General features: G+C 44.7%; 1 protein-coding gene across 1 annotated transcript; it reads left to right on the top strand.

The window, feature by feature from the left end:
* The first annotated feature begins 1892 nt into the window (after nucleotides 1–1892).
* Nucleotides 1893–14550, top strand: ndnf (neuron-derived neurotrophic factor). The gene is made up of 4 exons (XM_055058859.1): nucleotides 1893–2177; nucleotides 9972–10166; nucleotides 10524–10648; nucleotides 12374–14550. Exons 2-4 carry the CDS (start codon nucleotides 9973–9975, stop codon nucleotides 13768–13770), a joined length of 1716 nt encoding a protein of 571 aa, XP_054914834.1. The 5' UTR covers nucleotides 1893–2177; nucleotide 9972; the 3' UTR covers nucleotides 13771–14550.
* Nucleotides 14551–16543: the final 1993 nt, after the last annotated feature.

Genomic DNA, 16543 nt, shown 5'->3' on the forward strand with positions numbered 1-16543 from the left:
AAAACACGTGGGAGAACTTTTTGGTGTGCCATTATTATGTAAAATCAACATTTTTTCATCACGTTATAATGTAATTCCCTCATCATAAACATACCTGGTGTGTTGTTTTGGTTCTTTCGTTCGTGTTTGAGGAATCCTTCAGACACAGCTCCTCCTTCTCGGAGCTGCAGTTTGCAAGCTTCGGAGCCGGCACCTCACAGAGCAGCCCTTGCCAGCTCCTTCAGACTAGCCGGCAGCAATTAGCAAACGCCTGGTGGAACTGCGTATCTGCTGAGCTCTTTATAGGAGCTACTGCTCAGAGAAACACTGATAAAAAAAAGTGTTAAAGGGTTAATAGAGCAGCCCTGTTGCAATGACGGAGTTTCAGAAAGAGCAGGACCTTCTTAAAGAGACAGAGGCCCAATTTCAAGGCATTACATTAAATTTCCTTTAAGTCATATTTCAGCATTTTCCCAACTGAAGGTAACATAATCACTTGATTGTGTCCAGGGTGTGAATACTTTTGCAAAATGCCATAGTTCTTTTTTTATTTAAAGGCAGACTACATGTATTTTACAAAACAAAGTGAGTTGATTCCACATGCAAGAGATGTTCTTCCCTCCCTGTTGTTCCTATCGCTGACGCCAGATGGCGCTGTTGTATCAACACTGTGTCTTGTGATCGAGCTGCCCGCACAGATCGCAGTCAAACAGATACTGACAGGGAATGAATGGACGACTGGCTATCGTTTCATCTTCTGTCATGAAGTTTAGCATAGATTCTTAACAGCACGCTGCTGTGTTTACCAGTTAGTTTAGTTTAGCTCTTTTATTTATTTTTTTGGTTGTCAGATTACAAACATGTAGTTTCTTTCTCAGGGATCAAGAGGAGACGAGTGGTCATCAGTGTCCATCTGATGACCCTGTCGATGAAGAGGAAGCTGATTTTGTGACCTTGCATTTTAAGTCTGCAGGAAACAGTCGCATCCCCTTAAATCCAGGGAGTTAGGGGACCCGGGACCCCCACACCCACCACCCACCCACCCACTCACTCCATGGAATCAAGGCCGTAAATTCGGGAGACTCTTCAGTTCCGAGACTCTTATCTTGAATAAATGTTTGCTTCCCCTTCCCAGCCAACAATAACAGCACTTTATGGCTCACTGGGAATTTCCACAGCTGATCGGGGGTGGAGGTGGAGAGAGATGGGGGGAGCCGCATGGGGTTGGGGGTGAGGGGAGGGGGGAGAAGTCGTCGCGTTGGTGCGGTTGCATGCGCACGGGCCAAAACCAAATTACACGCTGCTGTTGTGATTGCGTCTGTCTGCACACACCCGCCCAGGTATCAGAGGCCCGTGTCAGAGCCCGCGCCAAAAGCCCCCGGGGGTTGCGTGACTCCGGCAGGGCGCAGCTACCGCTTCCCCCGGTGGCTTCCTGGGAGCATGAGAGTAAAGAATCTGACTGGGAACCCTCACACCATCTTTAGAATTACAATATCCTGCATCTTAATTCACTGTTTATGACTACTATTATTATTATTATTATTATTATTATTATTATTATTATTATTATTATTATTATTATGTACTTTGTTAATCTGATCCTAAAGTTTGGGGTTCTAAAGCGCCTGCTTTTTCGGGGGTTGATTCTGGTTCCTGCGTCCCGGCGCGCAGGGAAGAGGAAGAAAAAAGCAGAGGAAGAAGTTCGCACCAGTTTTCGCCTCCAATCCAGAGGAGGTTTCAATAGCAGCGGCGCGGCAGGGGAGGGACGCACTGCCAGCACTCGGGATACCCACTCAGTCACACACACACACACACACACACACACACACACACACGCACACACACGTTCTCTCTCTCTCTCTCTCTGTGCCTCTCTCTCTCCCTCTTTCGTTTCTCTCTCTGTCTTTCTTAGACACACACACAAACACACTCCAGCCCACTGGAGACCAGTTAAATCCGCAAGAAAACTGCAAACGCGCATCAGAGCGGTCGCGTAATCCGATTGATCGGTCCGGACGAGACGCGTGAAAACTGGAGGAACTACTGGACACCGCAGAGGACAACTTGCTCTTTTGATTTTATTTTCATTTTATCCCCCCCTCCCTCCACCCCTACTGTGAGATCGGGGTAAAAAAAATAATAAATTCCACATTTTATTTTAGGGGAGTTTTGGCCAACAAGAGGCACCATCCTTAGAGGTAAGGCTAATGCGAAGATTTTTTTTTTTTTTAAATTCTAATTATTTTTTTATTATTATTTGGCTTTATGTGTGATCCAGGATTATTTACTTTAAATACATATACATACCAGAAAACTTTTTTTATTCGTGAAACTTTTTCACCTCTTCCCCTCTTTGTTTCTTTTTCTTTTTTTTTTCTTTTATTTTCTTGGCAGCTCTCTCTCTCTCTCTTTCTATATTTAAGATCCGAGCGGATCCGGACTTCTTGTCTGGTAATGAGAGACAGAGAGCGGAGGAAGAGAAGAACGTTTCTTTTTCTTCTTTTTTGCGGCTCATACTGCGGGGAGCGAAAAGTTTCAAACGCGCATGAAATCAAGCCCCGGCTCTCGCATGCCGTTTTCATTTGGAGTTTATCTCCGGCTCTGGCACGGCAACACACGGTGCGGATGAGATGATGAACTTTAGAAAAAAAAAAAAAAATCCTCCTCGCCTTTGTGCCCGCCTTCCCCTCCCCGTCGGACGGGTTCCCATGCTCCCAGGGGTGACCCAGCGCCCGATAAAAGGCGATTTGTCATTACGCGCGGGGACGTCTCCAAACTGCACGCGCGCTGCTTCTGCCATTTGCTCGTGTCATCAATTTTTTGGGGTCAAAATGTTTTTCGTTGTTGTTTCCCCCTTTCTCTTTCCTCACCCGCAAAACAAACAAACAAACAAACAAAAAAGTTGAATGCGTCAATTGTTAGGGTCACCTTTGGCACCCATGGGTGCTTTTGCGCACCTGTGAGAGCGCAGTCAAGCGGGGAGCTACACTGCAAAAACCGAAATGTTTCGACTTAACCAAGATATTCTGTGCATGCCTTTCATAACCAATAGCTCTTTTAATATCTTACTCACGTTTTAAAATTTACTTACCACTCTCAATTAGTTCAGTTCTGATTAATTAAGATCTTTTTATGTTCCAAATTAATTTGCGTTGACAAGTCAAATAAATTTTGATTGTTGATAGCTGTTTGATGTTATGTTGACTAATTATTATTATTTAAATAAAAACACTGTAATAATCACCAAATGATATCTAATTAAATCAAATGAAAACATCTGCACAATCGAGAGCTAAAAGAAACAACAGGAGACTCACGTGACCGTTCTCAATCGAGGAAAAATAAAAAACTTCCTTAATCTATGCCTAACCCTAACCTTAACCCTCTCTGATCGATACCAAGAACACCTGATTAGCAGCGACACAACACAAGAACTATGTAACTTTGCAGGTCGTTAAGAAGAAGACCTCGTCACTGTTACTTTCACAAAGTCCTCACTTGTTACGGAGAAGCAGAAACTTAGACTCACCCGCGGTGAAGGCATAAAACATTATTATAACTTGTTCCAAAATGGTGGCATGATGCCCTTTTCTTTCTTTACCGTAGAACTGCGGATTGGAGTTCGTTGGCAGTGAACCCCGGTCTGCCAATGCCTCTCTCGCTGTCAGACCTGCTAGTACGTTGGACGTGACACGAAGCGGGGCCAACGTTTTGTTCCAGCTCAAAAAGTTTCTCGACCACAATTCCTAACCTTTAAAGTTGGAAAGCCACGTCCAAGGCGAACCCGGCCTCTCGCCCAACAACCGAACCAACGTCTTCAGTTAGCCTGAACAGTAGAAATGTCTTCATAAAATAAACGTAGCCAGTGTTCCTACAGTGGCAATGAATTCTTGCAGCGGTATAAAATTTTACTCTCGCTCCCAGGAAGAACACCGTGCAACCGAAAAACTCTTGTGACAATTGCTCACTTTTACGACGACGACATATTCATTTACGTTACAACCCGCATAGACAGCACCACGTGCGATGGGTGGTGATAATGTGATAATAAGGTAGTTAATTAGTCAAAATTCAACCGTCTCCAAAATTCTTTTTTTCACAGTGAACTTGTATTTATTTTTATTTGCTTGTGTTTTACCCGCCAGTGTGTTTTGGGGTCATTGAAGGGACTCATTGCAGCTCTGTGATACTTTGTGTTGTTTTCCTCATCCGCTCTGTCGGTGTTTGATGAGGGACGTAGACCCGGAAGAGGACTGGGAGCCGAATAACTGTATTTAGCCGGGTGAAGACACACCGACTCCTCTTTAGCTTTCTCTGGAGAATAAATCACGAAGATGGAAAAAAAAGAAAAAAAAGAAGAAAGTGGTGGTTAGGGTTCGGTGGAGTTGGGGAGGGGGGCAGAAAAACAGTCCTAAAATGGGAAGGTCCGCGTCGCATACCGTAACTAAACCGTGATTTGCATATGAAAACTCTGGGGCTGAAAGAATTCCACCAGTGTTGCTGCTGCTGCTGCGGTCGTTCCCTCGCGTCCTGAGAGGTGACAGGTTTCTGCTTGTGTGTGTATACAGTCTCCTTTGCTTTTCTGTCACACATCCAGAGTCAGAGCGTGCAAGTTTCCCCCCCCCCCACTTATTTCCTAGTTAAATTATTCATTATATCTCATGTGCCTCCTTACCCTCCTAACCCCACCCACCGCCACGCTCACTTTGCGAAGCCCCTTATTATTCTCCCTCAGACGGACTGCTTTTTCCGTGCGCCACCTATCTGCTCTCACACACACACACACGTTCATTCACACACCATCCGGAATGATGGGCAGTGGGTGGATGACTTTCCCATGAGGGGGGCATTTTGTCTTGTAATCTACAATCACCCTTGTGGCAGTCACAATGCCAGCCACATCAGTCAGACTCAGTTCCTTGTGAGTGGATACTTAAAGCCCACCCCGACCCCTGGAACAGGGGGGGACATTCCAGGATGCGAAAACCCCAAGGTCCGACGTCGGGCTGCGCAGAGAGCGAGGAAGGAGAAGGGGAGAGAGAGAGTTGGAAGGGAACCGAGCTCCCCCATTTCCATGACGGCGGCGAGCGGTTCTGATCATGTGGACGCGGTTCAGAAACTCAAACTGTGAGTGATGTTGTGGATGGCGAGGCGACAGCTCGTGAGTGATGATGTAGACTTTGCGCAGAGGGTGGAACAGTGCAGTTTGATGGTTTGGATGCACTGCACACACGCACGCCTACACACTCACACACAAGATTAAAGTCTCCGTTCTTGGCTCCAAAGTCCCCCGCACACCACAAGTCTCTACCAAACCATTAACGAGCTGTTCTCGCTGTCCAAGAGATCCAGACCTGATTTGGTTTGGCCGGTCTCTTGCGCAGGTCCGGGTCCTGTGCAGATTTTTTTCCCCTCTCTCTTCTGTCTTTGACTCTTCATCTTCCTCTCTCCCTTCTTCCACTCCATCACCAATCTACCATATTGCGCTGCAATTCCCCACGTTGGCCCTGAAGTGACAGTGCCGGTGGAAGTAACTGCACCATAAATCTGCCCCCACAGACTTCCTTTAAGAAAACACACACACACACACACACACACACACAAAGAGAGGGAGAGAAAGAGAGGTCCCGTGTGGGCCCCCGCCAGGCGTCTTGTTGGGTGGAATCCGAAATGTGTCTTTATTTGTGTAAAAATTAAACTGCCTTTTATTCCTTCCCGTTCTGTTAATGAGCTCCATGTGTCAGCAGGCAGGAAGCTGATCCATATTGACAAGGAGCTGGAAGGAAGGAGTAAAGAGGAAGGCTGGAAAAAAACGAAACGTAATGGGAAGAAGGGGAGGCCGAGGGCAGATTGGTGGAGAATGAGTATTGGACTTTTTTCTTAGGAAATATCTAACTCATTACACAAACTGACTTGAAGTTCACAGTGGATGTTGTCAATAACCCAATCAATCCACACGCACAACACAAGCAAGCAACGGGCTCTCGCAAAACCTTCGCAGCCTTCCTGTTGGTTTCAAGCGTCAATTGAAACCTCTGAAAGTTCCACTGAGTCCCTTAAGGGCCATAATCCAGAAGTGAAAGGAATGAAATTGTTACCGCAGACCAGTCATGGGAAGCCAAAGGGATAATTGGTTGTCCGAGGTCCAATGGCCACTTGCAGAAGAGCTGGAATCAGCATAGTTTTTCTCTTTTCCCCACAAAAAGAATGAGTAGAGCGCTCAACCGCAGTGAAATCTGTATGTTTACTGTGCGAGACTCCACTGCTGAAGGAAAGGCGTGTTTGTGCTTCAATGCATTCAAATGCCATTCACCAAGGACGCCATATTGGGGAGAAATGGCGCCGTCCATCACTCTATAGACACCGTGCTCACGGTGAAGCTTGGAAGAGACAGAATCATGATATTTTCAGCAGCAGACTGTAGAACTGAAGGAAGGTTGAACGGACTAAAGTGGCAGGACAGGAGTCGGTTTCTTTTTTTCCAAAATGCTCGACTTGGAATTAAGATGCAAGAAGTGGCTCCCCAAGACGTAAACGAGTGCATTACATTTCTTTCTGCTATTCCGCCTCATCACACTAAACTTTTCGTTTGCGCTAATTTCGGATGATTGCTTTGTATGAGTGGTTTGCTTGGTAATAGTTTATCGATCATTTAGAATCCAAAGCGCGGACGTTTTTCTTCGGCTTTGCGCGTGATTTGCTTTGTAACGTCCCCAAATCAGAGCAGGTCAAAGCTTTTCCAAGTCTTTAAAGAGGAGTGTCATTCCTCAAAGGAAGGGTGTGGAGATTATTGTTGAACTTTTTTTCCTTCCTGTTACTGTAGACGTTGAAAAGACTGTCATGGAAACAGAGAAATGATGACCAAAGTGCTGCGCTTGTCCTCTAATCCCATTATACGGGGCCTCTTGGCCACCAGTTTGCCCATTATAAGCACATAAGATGGTTGTTTTTTCTTTTCCATCCCGAATTCCTGTTGATTCCCACAGAAAAACAAAACGAAAGCTATAAATATATAAATAAGCAGACCAAAAGCAGCGGGGAAACAAACTTAACACGATTGCGGGTTAGTTCGTCTTAAAATGATTTGGTCCTCGAGATGGACTCGATTCTTCTATGTTCTAATTAAACATTGCACTTTATTTCTTCCAGATGCTGCTTCGCTTTTAATGTGTTGTTTTGGTAGGTTAACTGTAGAGCACGGAAGTGTGTGTGTGTGTGTGTGTGTGTGGGTGCGTGTTTTGGGGGGTGGACAGCAGGCTCGCGTGCAGAACCTGCCGCAGCCTGGCCCGTGTTGACACTGCGACAGTCCGTGCGACTGCAGTGACCCGCCGCAGCTGCTCTGACATTCAGATGTCATCCCTCTGCGATATACAGCGCGCCGCGATGAAGGAGCGAGTGTTTTCGGTGTCTGTGGGAGAGGTGTCACACATGAGGAGCGCTCTGAAGACACCTATCAAATGTGCTAATGACAGGGGTGATAAAATACTTGGAATATGAGCCGGGTGACATCAGCGCGCAGGGCCCCGGCTGGCGCAGGAGAAGGGGTCCTCGGCGTGTCTGTTTGGCGTTTAGGGGACGTTGGAATGACTGGCAGCCGAGGGCAGCTATGCGCACACCGCCTCCCCCACCGTCTCGAGTATTAATAGACAACGTCTTTGTTCTGACTGACATGGTTATTTCTTTTTCTTTTCTTTTTTCTTTTTTTTTTTGAAAGCGGAATGAGACAAGCCGAGACGATAAGGATCTCCGCTCTCTATGAGTCAAACCTCAAAGTACCACTTAGGTGGTTTTTCTTTTTTGCTCTCTGATGTCTGGCGGCGCAACAGCGGCCTCCGCTTAGACAACAGCCAAGACCGAGACAATGACAGGACCTGTCGAGGGTTTTTTCTTTTTTATGTCTTTTTATTTTTACTGTTTTATACCCTTGCCTGCACTTTTAGAGGACTGTAACGAAGACATAAACAACTCTTTCAATGTTGGTCCATCCTCATCACTTGAAATCCTCTGACTTTTATTAATCTGCCCCTGTTTACAGTGACAGTGAAGGAAACCGCAAAGAATTGAAAGGGAAAGACGTGCGTGTGTACAAGTGTTAAAGGGATTATTTTCTTGATGGAGAAAAAAAAAAGAATAAAGGAAAAAAAAAAACCCTGAGATCAACAGGCGAGGGCGGGAGTACCGGAGAAAGAGAGAGAGGGAAAGAGGTCATTAAAAGGACACCATCTCACTTGCAGTAAATGGCAGTAAAGTATCTGGCTAATCTGCCATCATTACGCTGATTAAATCACGGGGGATTTGGCGTTCCCATCAGCTGCAGTCAATGGGGCAAAAATCAATAGACAGGCGATATGCGAGAGGCTTGGCCTTGGTCAGCTGCACCTGGCCCACATCGCCACCCCAACTGTGGACTGCGCCACCAGCATTTTTATATTGGGGTCAATAAAACTTAAACGACATGGGCCGGAGGATTTTATGTGGAGGGGTTTTGTGAAATACTGCAGTGTGGTTCCCCGGGGGCACGAGGTGATGTCTTTTTCCTCTCACACATTCCCACTTAAAGGATAATCAATTCTCTCTTTTGGAGAAAGGAGGCCTGGGGTTCTCTTTAGCGTTCCGCTTTCAGTGATTCTCGCTGTGATTTGGGACGGTCATTTCTAAATTCATAAGATTTTTGCTCAGTGGAACCCAATTCCAAAGTCATCAGCCATAAGTGATGCCAAATGGATGCACCGAAATATCAGGACGTCACATTGGAGGTCTTTACTTCTGTAAATAGCTCATTGAAAGTGATAGCTAACTCCATAAAGTAGCCATTCATTATTTTGCTGACTGACTTTGTGCAGAACACATAGTCAGTCAGCAAAATAATGTCTCATATGTCTGTATGCTGTCAAATAACTGAATTTAGCTGACAGCTAACAGTAGCTTCTTGCTTTTGGCTTTACTTTTCTAAATTGTAATAGTTGGACCTTAAAGAAAGTTATATTTGTGAGACTTAAAAAGAAAAAGCTATTCATAGAAAGTTGCAAAAAGCGCTCATTTTGAGAACTAACCATGAAACTGGCACCAATAGTCAGTCGGTCAGCTTTAAACATAATACAACTGTCTGATACAAATGCGTATTGACAGATAAACATGATTTGATTGAACAATGAAATGCAACTTTGTTAACTTTCATCTGCTGAATACTTAAAATTACAATGTTAATCATAAGGCTCCTTCAGTAGCTTTATGATTAGCGTCTTTATTAGTGGACTCTTGACAGGACTTTATTTCACTTTTAATGAACTCGGGACGTCCCTTTTTCCTTTGTCGAAATTATTAATCGATCAAACTGATGGGGTATTAGTTGTTGTAATGACATGCTCGTTGTGGCTGGAGAGACAACAGAAAACTAAGTTCAAGAAAACAAAACATAATATTTTTGAATAAGGAGGTGCGCTTGCAGAAGAGTATTTCTAAAGAGGCTGTTTTTAAAAGAAACAGTGAAACCAGCTTCTATACATCTTGCCTACATTTTCTAAATAATAATCCATAATGTCATTTTTTTCAAAGACATATGAACAAACGGTCATCCGCTATGACACAGTATACTCACTGTGCTTTCAAATCCTTTGTGTCTTCTCTGCTAGCAGAAGCCTCTCTGATGGTTTCATGACTGAAGGTCTTCATTTGTTGGACTCTGTTAGCTCAACGAGGCGACTGCAGAGGCACTTCCTTTTTTAAATCAAAATAAAAGCCTCAAGCATACATACAGGACATTAAGCTTAAAGTACACACTTTTAATTCATTAGATAAGTTAAAGTCGCAAGATACAGAAAACTTTCCGTTGATAAGAGATTTTGTGTTGTTTTTAATATGCTGAGATCTTTGTCTCTGAAATCGTTTCAATTGGTTTTCCGAACATAAGGTGGTTCGCGTCAAGTCAAGAAACCGTCAATCTGTGACGCATGTCTCGATTCTCATATTGGACACGTCTCTGTGTGTTTCAGAATGAGGCAGTGTAAAGGCTGGAGCTTGGTGCTGCTGATGGTTTTGGGCCTGGGATCGTTGGCCCAGAAGCTGCCTACGAGAGACGAAGGACTCTTTCAGATGCAGATCCGAGACAAGTCGCTGTTCCACGACTCGTCCGTCATTCCAGATGGAGCTGAGATCAGCGGCTACCTCTTCAGGGACACGCCAAAGAGGTGAGCACTCTGAAGACACCTAGTGGCAGAGACTGACTGACATGAACCTGGTGACCTCTTCGAGACTGAATGAAAATGAGTCCATTTCATCTTGAGATGGCTCATTCATACTGGAACAAAATATTCCATTTGTGGATGGTTTCTTCCTATAAATAAGCAGGAAGATAAGATATTTTTCTGAAACGCGATCCATCGAGTCGAAGCAGAAATAAATAATAGATGAGAATGTCATTGTGGGAGAGCAAACAAGGTCGACGGTATAATATCTTCAGGGAGGTTGTCCTAAATGGCCTGTCCATACTGTTTGGATAACATCAGATTATAATGAATCGTAAGCACTGGTGTCCATTTCCACAGGTACTACTTTGTGGTGGAAGAAGACAACACCCCGCTGTCTGTGACAGTGACACCTTGTGATGCTCCTCTGGAGTGGAAACTGACCCTGCAGGAGCTGCCGGAGGAGTCCAGTGGAGAAGGATCAGGTATAACTCGACAACAGGCGGCAGTGGAAGAGGTTAATGACATGCTGTGTGGAAATATCGCTATCCCCCATACATAATTAGCCTGCGCAGCAATGTTAGGCTTGGCGTTTTGGAGGGTTTTAATTAAGTCACACTCGTAGTGTCTGGTCTGACCACTAACGAGGCATGGGCCTGTCCCAAACTGACGTCTATAATTTCAAAAGGGCTGTTCTCTAGTCAGCCTTCTGAATCAAAGTCATTACGTCCTTTTACTTGGAAAAGGCCTTTTCCAAGCTAAATCCTACTCTTCTCTGCTCTGCCCGACGTCCTTCTGCTGTTTTTCTTTTTGACTCACTTCAAAACTTTGTCCACATGGAGGCTGTGCTATGAGCGCGAGAGAGATCTTGCTCTCTCATGCAGTGGTTTAGACTACAGAAGTGTGATGTGAGCATACATTTGAACGTTAATGCACAAGCACCTGTTTGTGCCTCTGCCATTGTCAGATCAAATACTCTAAAATGAATAATTGGCTTGTAAACTAGTAAGTTTACATAAGAATTCATCCTGAACCCAAATAATGCAGAACAATACCAGCTGGGCTATGCTTGGGCAAAGTGTGGAACCATAACAACTGTGAAATTGTGATCTGAGTATTGGACATAAACAAAAATAATCAGCTGCACTGATTATTTGACATACCGCATCAAACAATAGCAAGTCAAATGATCCTGTATTTGTATATAGTCAAGTTGACAACATCCAAGCATTTAGAGCGTCCAGGAAACCCTGTTTTGAACTTGTCTGTACCTGAGAGTCTGGAGAGGATTTGTCATCCAACGTGATAATGATGTCAAACACGCAGAGGAGTGGTTTTAGGAGCATCCCGTGGATGATGTGTTTAAGTGGCCCAACCACAGCCCAGACTGAACTGCACTTGAACATGGGGAGAGTTCAAACTGACTGAATCCAAGCCCAATGAGCTCAAAAGGATCTGCAGAGAGGAATCGAAAATACTATTTTAAAACAGGTGTGCTAATCTTGGAGCGTCTTACCCAACAACAGACGTTCCTAAGCCTGGTGTTTAAGGCCAACTTGAGGTCGCAATTGTTGCCAAACGCCCTTTCAGAAAAATATCAAACCAATACATAGAGAAGACTGAGTTAGCAGTCGTGCAAAACTGTAGAATTATTCCCTTTAAAACTCAGTAGTGGTTTTGATATACCAAATATTTGATATATGCCAAAACACACAATCAGTTTTGTGAATCTGACTTTAAAAAGGTGCTACAGCAAGAGTTAACCTTGTGAATTTCTTAATGTCTTTGGTCTCGGTGTCTCCAGGGGGAGTAGATCTTTGAGCATTAATATTTAGCACTCCACTGAGCACACTCTCTGGCTGACAAACATAATATTATGGTTTCTGGCTCAAGTTGGAGTTGGCGCTCAGACTGTCTCTCTCACATAGCAGCTACAAGGCGCCTCTTTGTGGTATAGCTTCTCTCCGACGGCCAAGTGAATGCTGGCCTGTGATCTTCAGGGATGTTGGGAATGTAAACACAACCGGGATGCGAGCGAGCTAATTATCTGTAGGTTTCATCGCAATCTAACAACAATACATTTCTTGTAGTGGATGTTTTTGAGTAAAGTGTGAACGATATTCTACACATCTAGACTGTATTCATGATAAGCAAGCTGAGATGCAACATCGCGCAAGGAGCTCATGTCGTGTGTTTGCTTTTCTTTCAAGGAGAGCCTGAACCCCTGGACCAGCAGAAACAGCAGGTGACTGTGGACGAAGGCACAGAGCTCTTCACCTACAAGGGAAACGATGTGGAGTCCTACGTGGCAACGAGCACGCCCTCCGGTCTCTACCAGCTGGAGTTGCTGTCCACTGAGAAAGACAGCAACTTCAAGGTCTACACCACCACAACTCCAGAGTCTGACCAGCCTTATCCGGAGCTGCCCTACGACCCCCGTGTTGATGTGACCGCGTTGGGTCGCACCACGGTCACGCTAGCCTGGAAGCCGACGCCGACAGGCTTTTTGATGGGCCAACCTGTTCAGTACTGTGTAGTGATTAACAAGGAGCACAACTTCAAAAGCATGTGTGCCGCTGAGGCCAAAATCAGTGCCGATGACACTTTCATGTTGGCTCCAAAGCCCGTCAGGGATTTTAGCCCTTTTGACTTTGTGCACTTTGGCTTTGTTCCCTCTGACAATGGGTTTGGCAAGGAGAGAAGCCTCACTAGTAACAAGATTTCACGAGCATATTTAGCCAAACCCAAAGTGTCTGACATTCAGAAGGTGTGCATTGGCAACAAAAACATCTACACTGTGTCAGACCTTAAACCAGACACACAGTACTACTTTGATGTGTTTGCCGTGAACTCGGCCACCAACACCAGCACAGCGTACGTAGGAACATTTGCTCGCACCAAAGAGGAAGCCCGTCAGAAGACCCTGGAGCTGAAGGACGGCAAAGTGTCGGACATTTTCATCAAGAGGAAGGGCACGAAGTTTCTACGCTTTGCTCCCGTGTCTTCCCACCAGAGGGTGACGCTTTTTGTGCACTCGTGTCTGGACGCGGTCCAGGTGCAGGTGAGGCGGGATGGCAAGCTGTTGCTGTCGCAGAACGTGGAAGGGGTGCGGCAGTTCCAGTTACGGGGAAAGCCGAAAGCCAAGTACCAGATCCGCCTTCGAGGAAGCCGGAAAGGGGCCTCCACGCTGAAGATGCTCGCCACCACGCGGCCCAGCAGCAAGCAACCCTTCCCTTCTCTACCCGAGGACACCCGCATCAAGGCCTTCGACAAGCTGCGCACCTGCTCCTCCGTCACCGTGGCCTGGCTGGGCACGCAGGACCGCAACAAGTACTGCATTTATCGAAAAGAGGTGGCTGACAGCTTCGGGGAGGAGCAGCGACGCAGGGAGCAAAATCAGTGTGCCGGGCCAGAGACCCGCAGGAAGTCCGAAAAGGTGCTGTGCAAGTACTTCCACAGCCCGAACCTGCAGAAAGCTGTGACTACAGAGACCATCACGGGTCTGGAGCCAGGCAAGACCTACCTGCTGGACGTTTATGTGGTGGGACACAGCGGCCACTCAGTAAGATACCAGAGTAAACTGGTGAAAACAAGGAAATACTGCTAAATGACTGCAAAGAATAAATCTATTATATAAATATATATATTAAATAAGTTTATTTAACACTAAGTGATATTCTACTAAGAAGTGTACACAGACTGACTACTCATGCAGCTGATGGGCCCATAGTAGAGACTCAACCGTTTGTAGAGAAAGAGAGAGATATCAACCTGTATATTTATGTTTACATTTTTATCTCGGCGCGTCCGAGAGGCCCGAAGCGTGAGCTGCTTTTCCTGCCAGGCTTGTCGTCTTGACATCGAGTTGCCACCAGGGAGGGAGGCAGAACTAAAGCGAAAAAACCACACTTCCTCCCATGTCGGTCCCTGTGTCGCTGCATGACGTTTGCTTTCGTCCGTCACATCCTTCGGTAAGCATCACGGCGACCGGAGGAGATCCAGAGGCTTCCCGCTTTGTATAGCTCTCTCAACTGCATACTCGTTTTATGTTTTAGGAGAAAATTTAAATTATTTTATACTTCTGTGTCTATATTTTTGATCGTCTCTTTTTATTGATGACAGCGTCGGCGGTTCCAGATAATTTACGGTTTTCATGTGGAGGCTGCAGTTCAAGACATTCCCTTTATGTATCCCAGCCAGTGTTTTCCTCTAGAGCCCATCTTGTAAATGTATTCTGTTTTGTGCTGGAGATCTGCGCTATTGTCACTGTATAGCTGTGTGTGCGCGTGCACGTGTGTGTGTGAGTGAGTGTGTCACATGTACAGAGATGTCCTGCCAATATTCATGTACATAAAGCCTAAATATAGAACAAGTAATCCCTGTGTCACCCTGGGTGTCAAGTTCTTTTCACCAAGCAGTTAACATCGCATTCGCAGCCCTGTGATGATCGAGCACATTGTGAGTTTTATTCCAGAGACCCGAAATAGCATTGCGTACTTTTCTAAACGATAGGCCGACCCTCAAAATATCAGATGTAAAAATCAAAAATGGTTTCGATAAATCATTGCCTAAAGTAATATTTAACGAGCAGGACTTGCATTTTCTAACAAAAAAAACAAACAAAAAATAGCCATACTTGCAATTCAATTTGAGCTTAAATTTTTGGTGCGTTTGAGATCTACATGGAGCGTAGCTGCAACACGCAGCATAATGCATCGTTTTTGTGTTGCATTATGCTAGAAAAAGGTTTTTCAGAGACAAAGTGTTGAAAAGTATCAGTGCCACGACTGGAGACAATATGCAGTGAAATAACTTGATAAATCTGGACCACCTGGCGTAAGATTTCGCTTTGATGAAGCAGAAATCAGTTTTTGACTTAAGAGCCAGACCGTTTGCAGTAGATGAATGTCCACCCATCCATTATCTACGCCCGTGTGTCCGAGCAGGTCGTAGGTGTGCTGGTGTCTGTCTCCACCTGTCATTGGGCGACAGGTGGGGCAGGCCCTGCACAGGTCAACACTCACAGGACAAACTATCACGCATCCAGTAGATGAATATTTCCAAAGACATTTATTGACCTTGTTCTTTACAAAATTATTTCAGAGAAATGGGATTTTTCTGACCTATCATAAGGTTGAAGTGCGACCTGCTGATATCGATTTAAACAAATCCCGATTTCCTTTGATAGAGACTGAATCCAACAGAAACACACAGATTTACGAAACTACTGCCATTTATCGGTCAAAGCATACGTTAATGGGGATATATTATGCAAATAACAGATCCCCGTTCTGTCCTTCCATTTGGGTTTCTTCTGCTTCTAAAAAAACCCAAGTGCTTAAAAAACACCCAGATGTTTTTTCTTGGCAATAAGTTCATGTTTTTTGGCGTATTGAAAATGAGCCATATGAAAAACCTCCAGAGTGAAACGTCACAAATCAACAGGTACTGCCCCTCGGCTAACAGGGAAGCCTGGCCGTTACCAGGACATTTCGTCAGCTGGTTTGTATGTGCTGCACAATGGCTGCCGGAAAAGACTCGTGTTTTGTTGTTGACTTTCAGAAACCACTTGCCGGATTCTTGTTGGTTGTGCAGGAGGAAATACTTCTGCTTTTCAAAGATGTATGGGCCGCATAACTGCACATCTGTTTGCAGCCATTTTCACGTGCCAAGGTAAATGATAGGAGGCGTGAGCAGCAGAAGCTTATTTGAATTTAAAGCGACAAGATGCCCTAAAACAGCTCATTCTGAATGAGCATTATTCAAGAATGGCTTTATGCAAAGTGGAATGAATATGTTTTGTGTAGCCCACAATGTTAAGTCCTATCTTAACTTGTCCAAGGAAGGGTAACAGGTCGCTTGAACAGGGGCCTGTTATGCTTTAATCAACTTTACTAACTTTCATAACCCTGATTTTATTGAACTCAACATTTACATCAAAGTAAATGCTTTTATTGAGGCCCAGGAATAATTAATAAATTGAAAAAAATAAATAAACAATTTAATTTTCCAGTATTTTCCAACCCATCAATTGAAGCCAATCAATAAATAATTGGTTGTTTTCAGTGGCTTCTATCTAACACATTATCACTCTGCAGTCAGCTAGCTTAAATCCTTCACAATAAAAACAACAACAACAACAACAAACTAGTACATCATGCCATAAGAAAAGGCCACAGGAAAAAAAACAACCCACTCCCAGTTTTAATAACATCTCTATGTTGCTTTTAAGTGCAGATGCTAACTGTGGTGTCCTTTTTCGCTAACTTTGCAAAACATCCTTCAAACTAAAAGGATACATTGATGTACAACAGGACATATACAATACAAGAAACTATAGTCAGATATCCATCGAAATACCAAAAGTCGGTCAGCTCTTT

The sequence above is a fragment of the Poeciliopsis prolifica genome, unplaced genomic scaffold (assembly GCF_027474105.1).
Source record: "Poeciliopsis prolifica strain line A6 unplaced genomic scaffold, Auburn_PproV2 SCAFFOLD002, whole genome shotgun sequence".
Taxonomy (NCBI): domain Eukaryota; kingdom Metazoa; phylum Chordata; class Actinopteri; order Cyprinodontiformes; family Poeciliidae; genus Poeciliopsis; species Poeciliopsis prolifica.

Coding starts and splice junctions, on each gene's coding strand:
- ndnf (XM_055058859.1), top strand. CDS start 9,973: ATGAGGCAGTGTAAAGGCTGGAGCTTGGTGCTGCTGATGGTTTTGGGC. Junction 10,167..10,523: donor TTCAGGGACACGCCAAAGAG/GTGAGCACTCTG, acceptor CCATTTCCACAG/GTACTACTTTGTGGTGGAAG. Junction 10,649..12,373: donor GTCCAGTGGAGAAGGATCAG/GTATAACTCGAC, acceptor TTTTCTTTCAAG/GAGAGCCTGAACCCCTGGAC.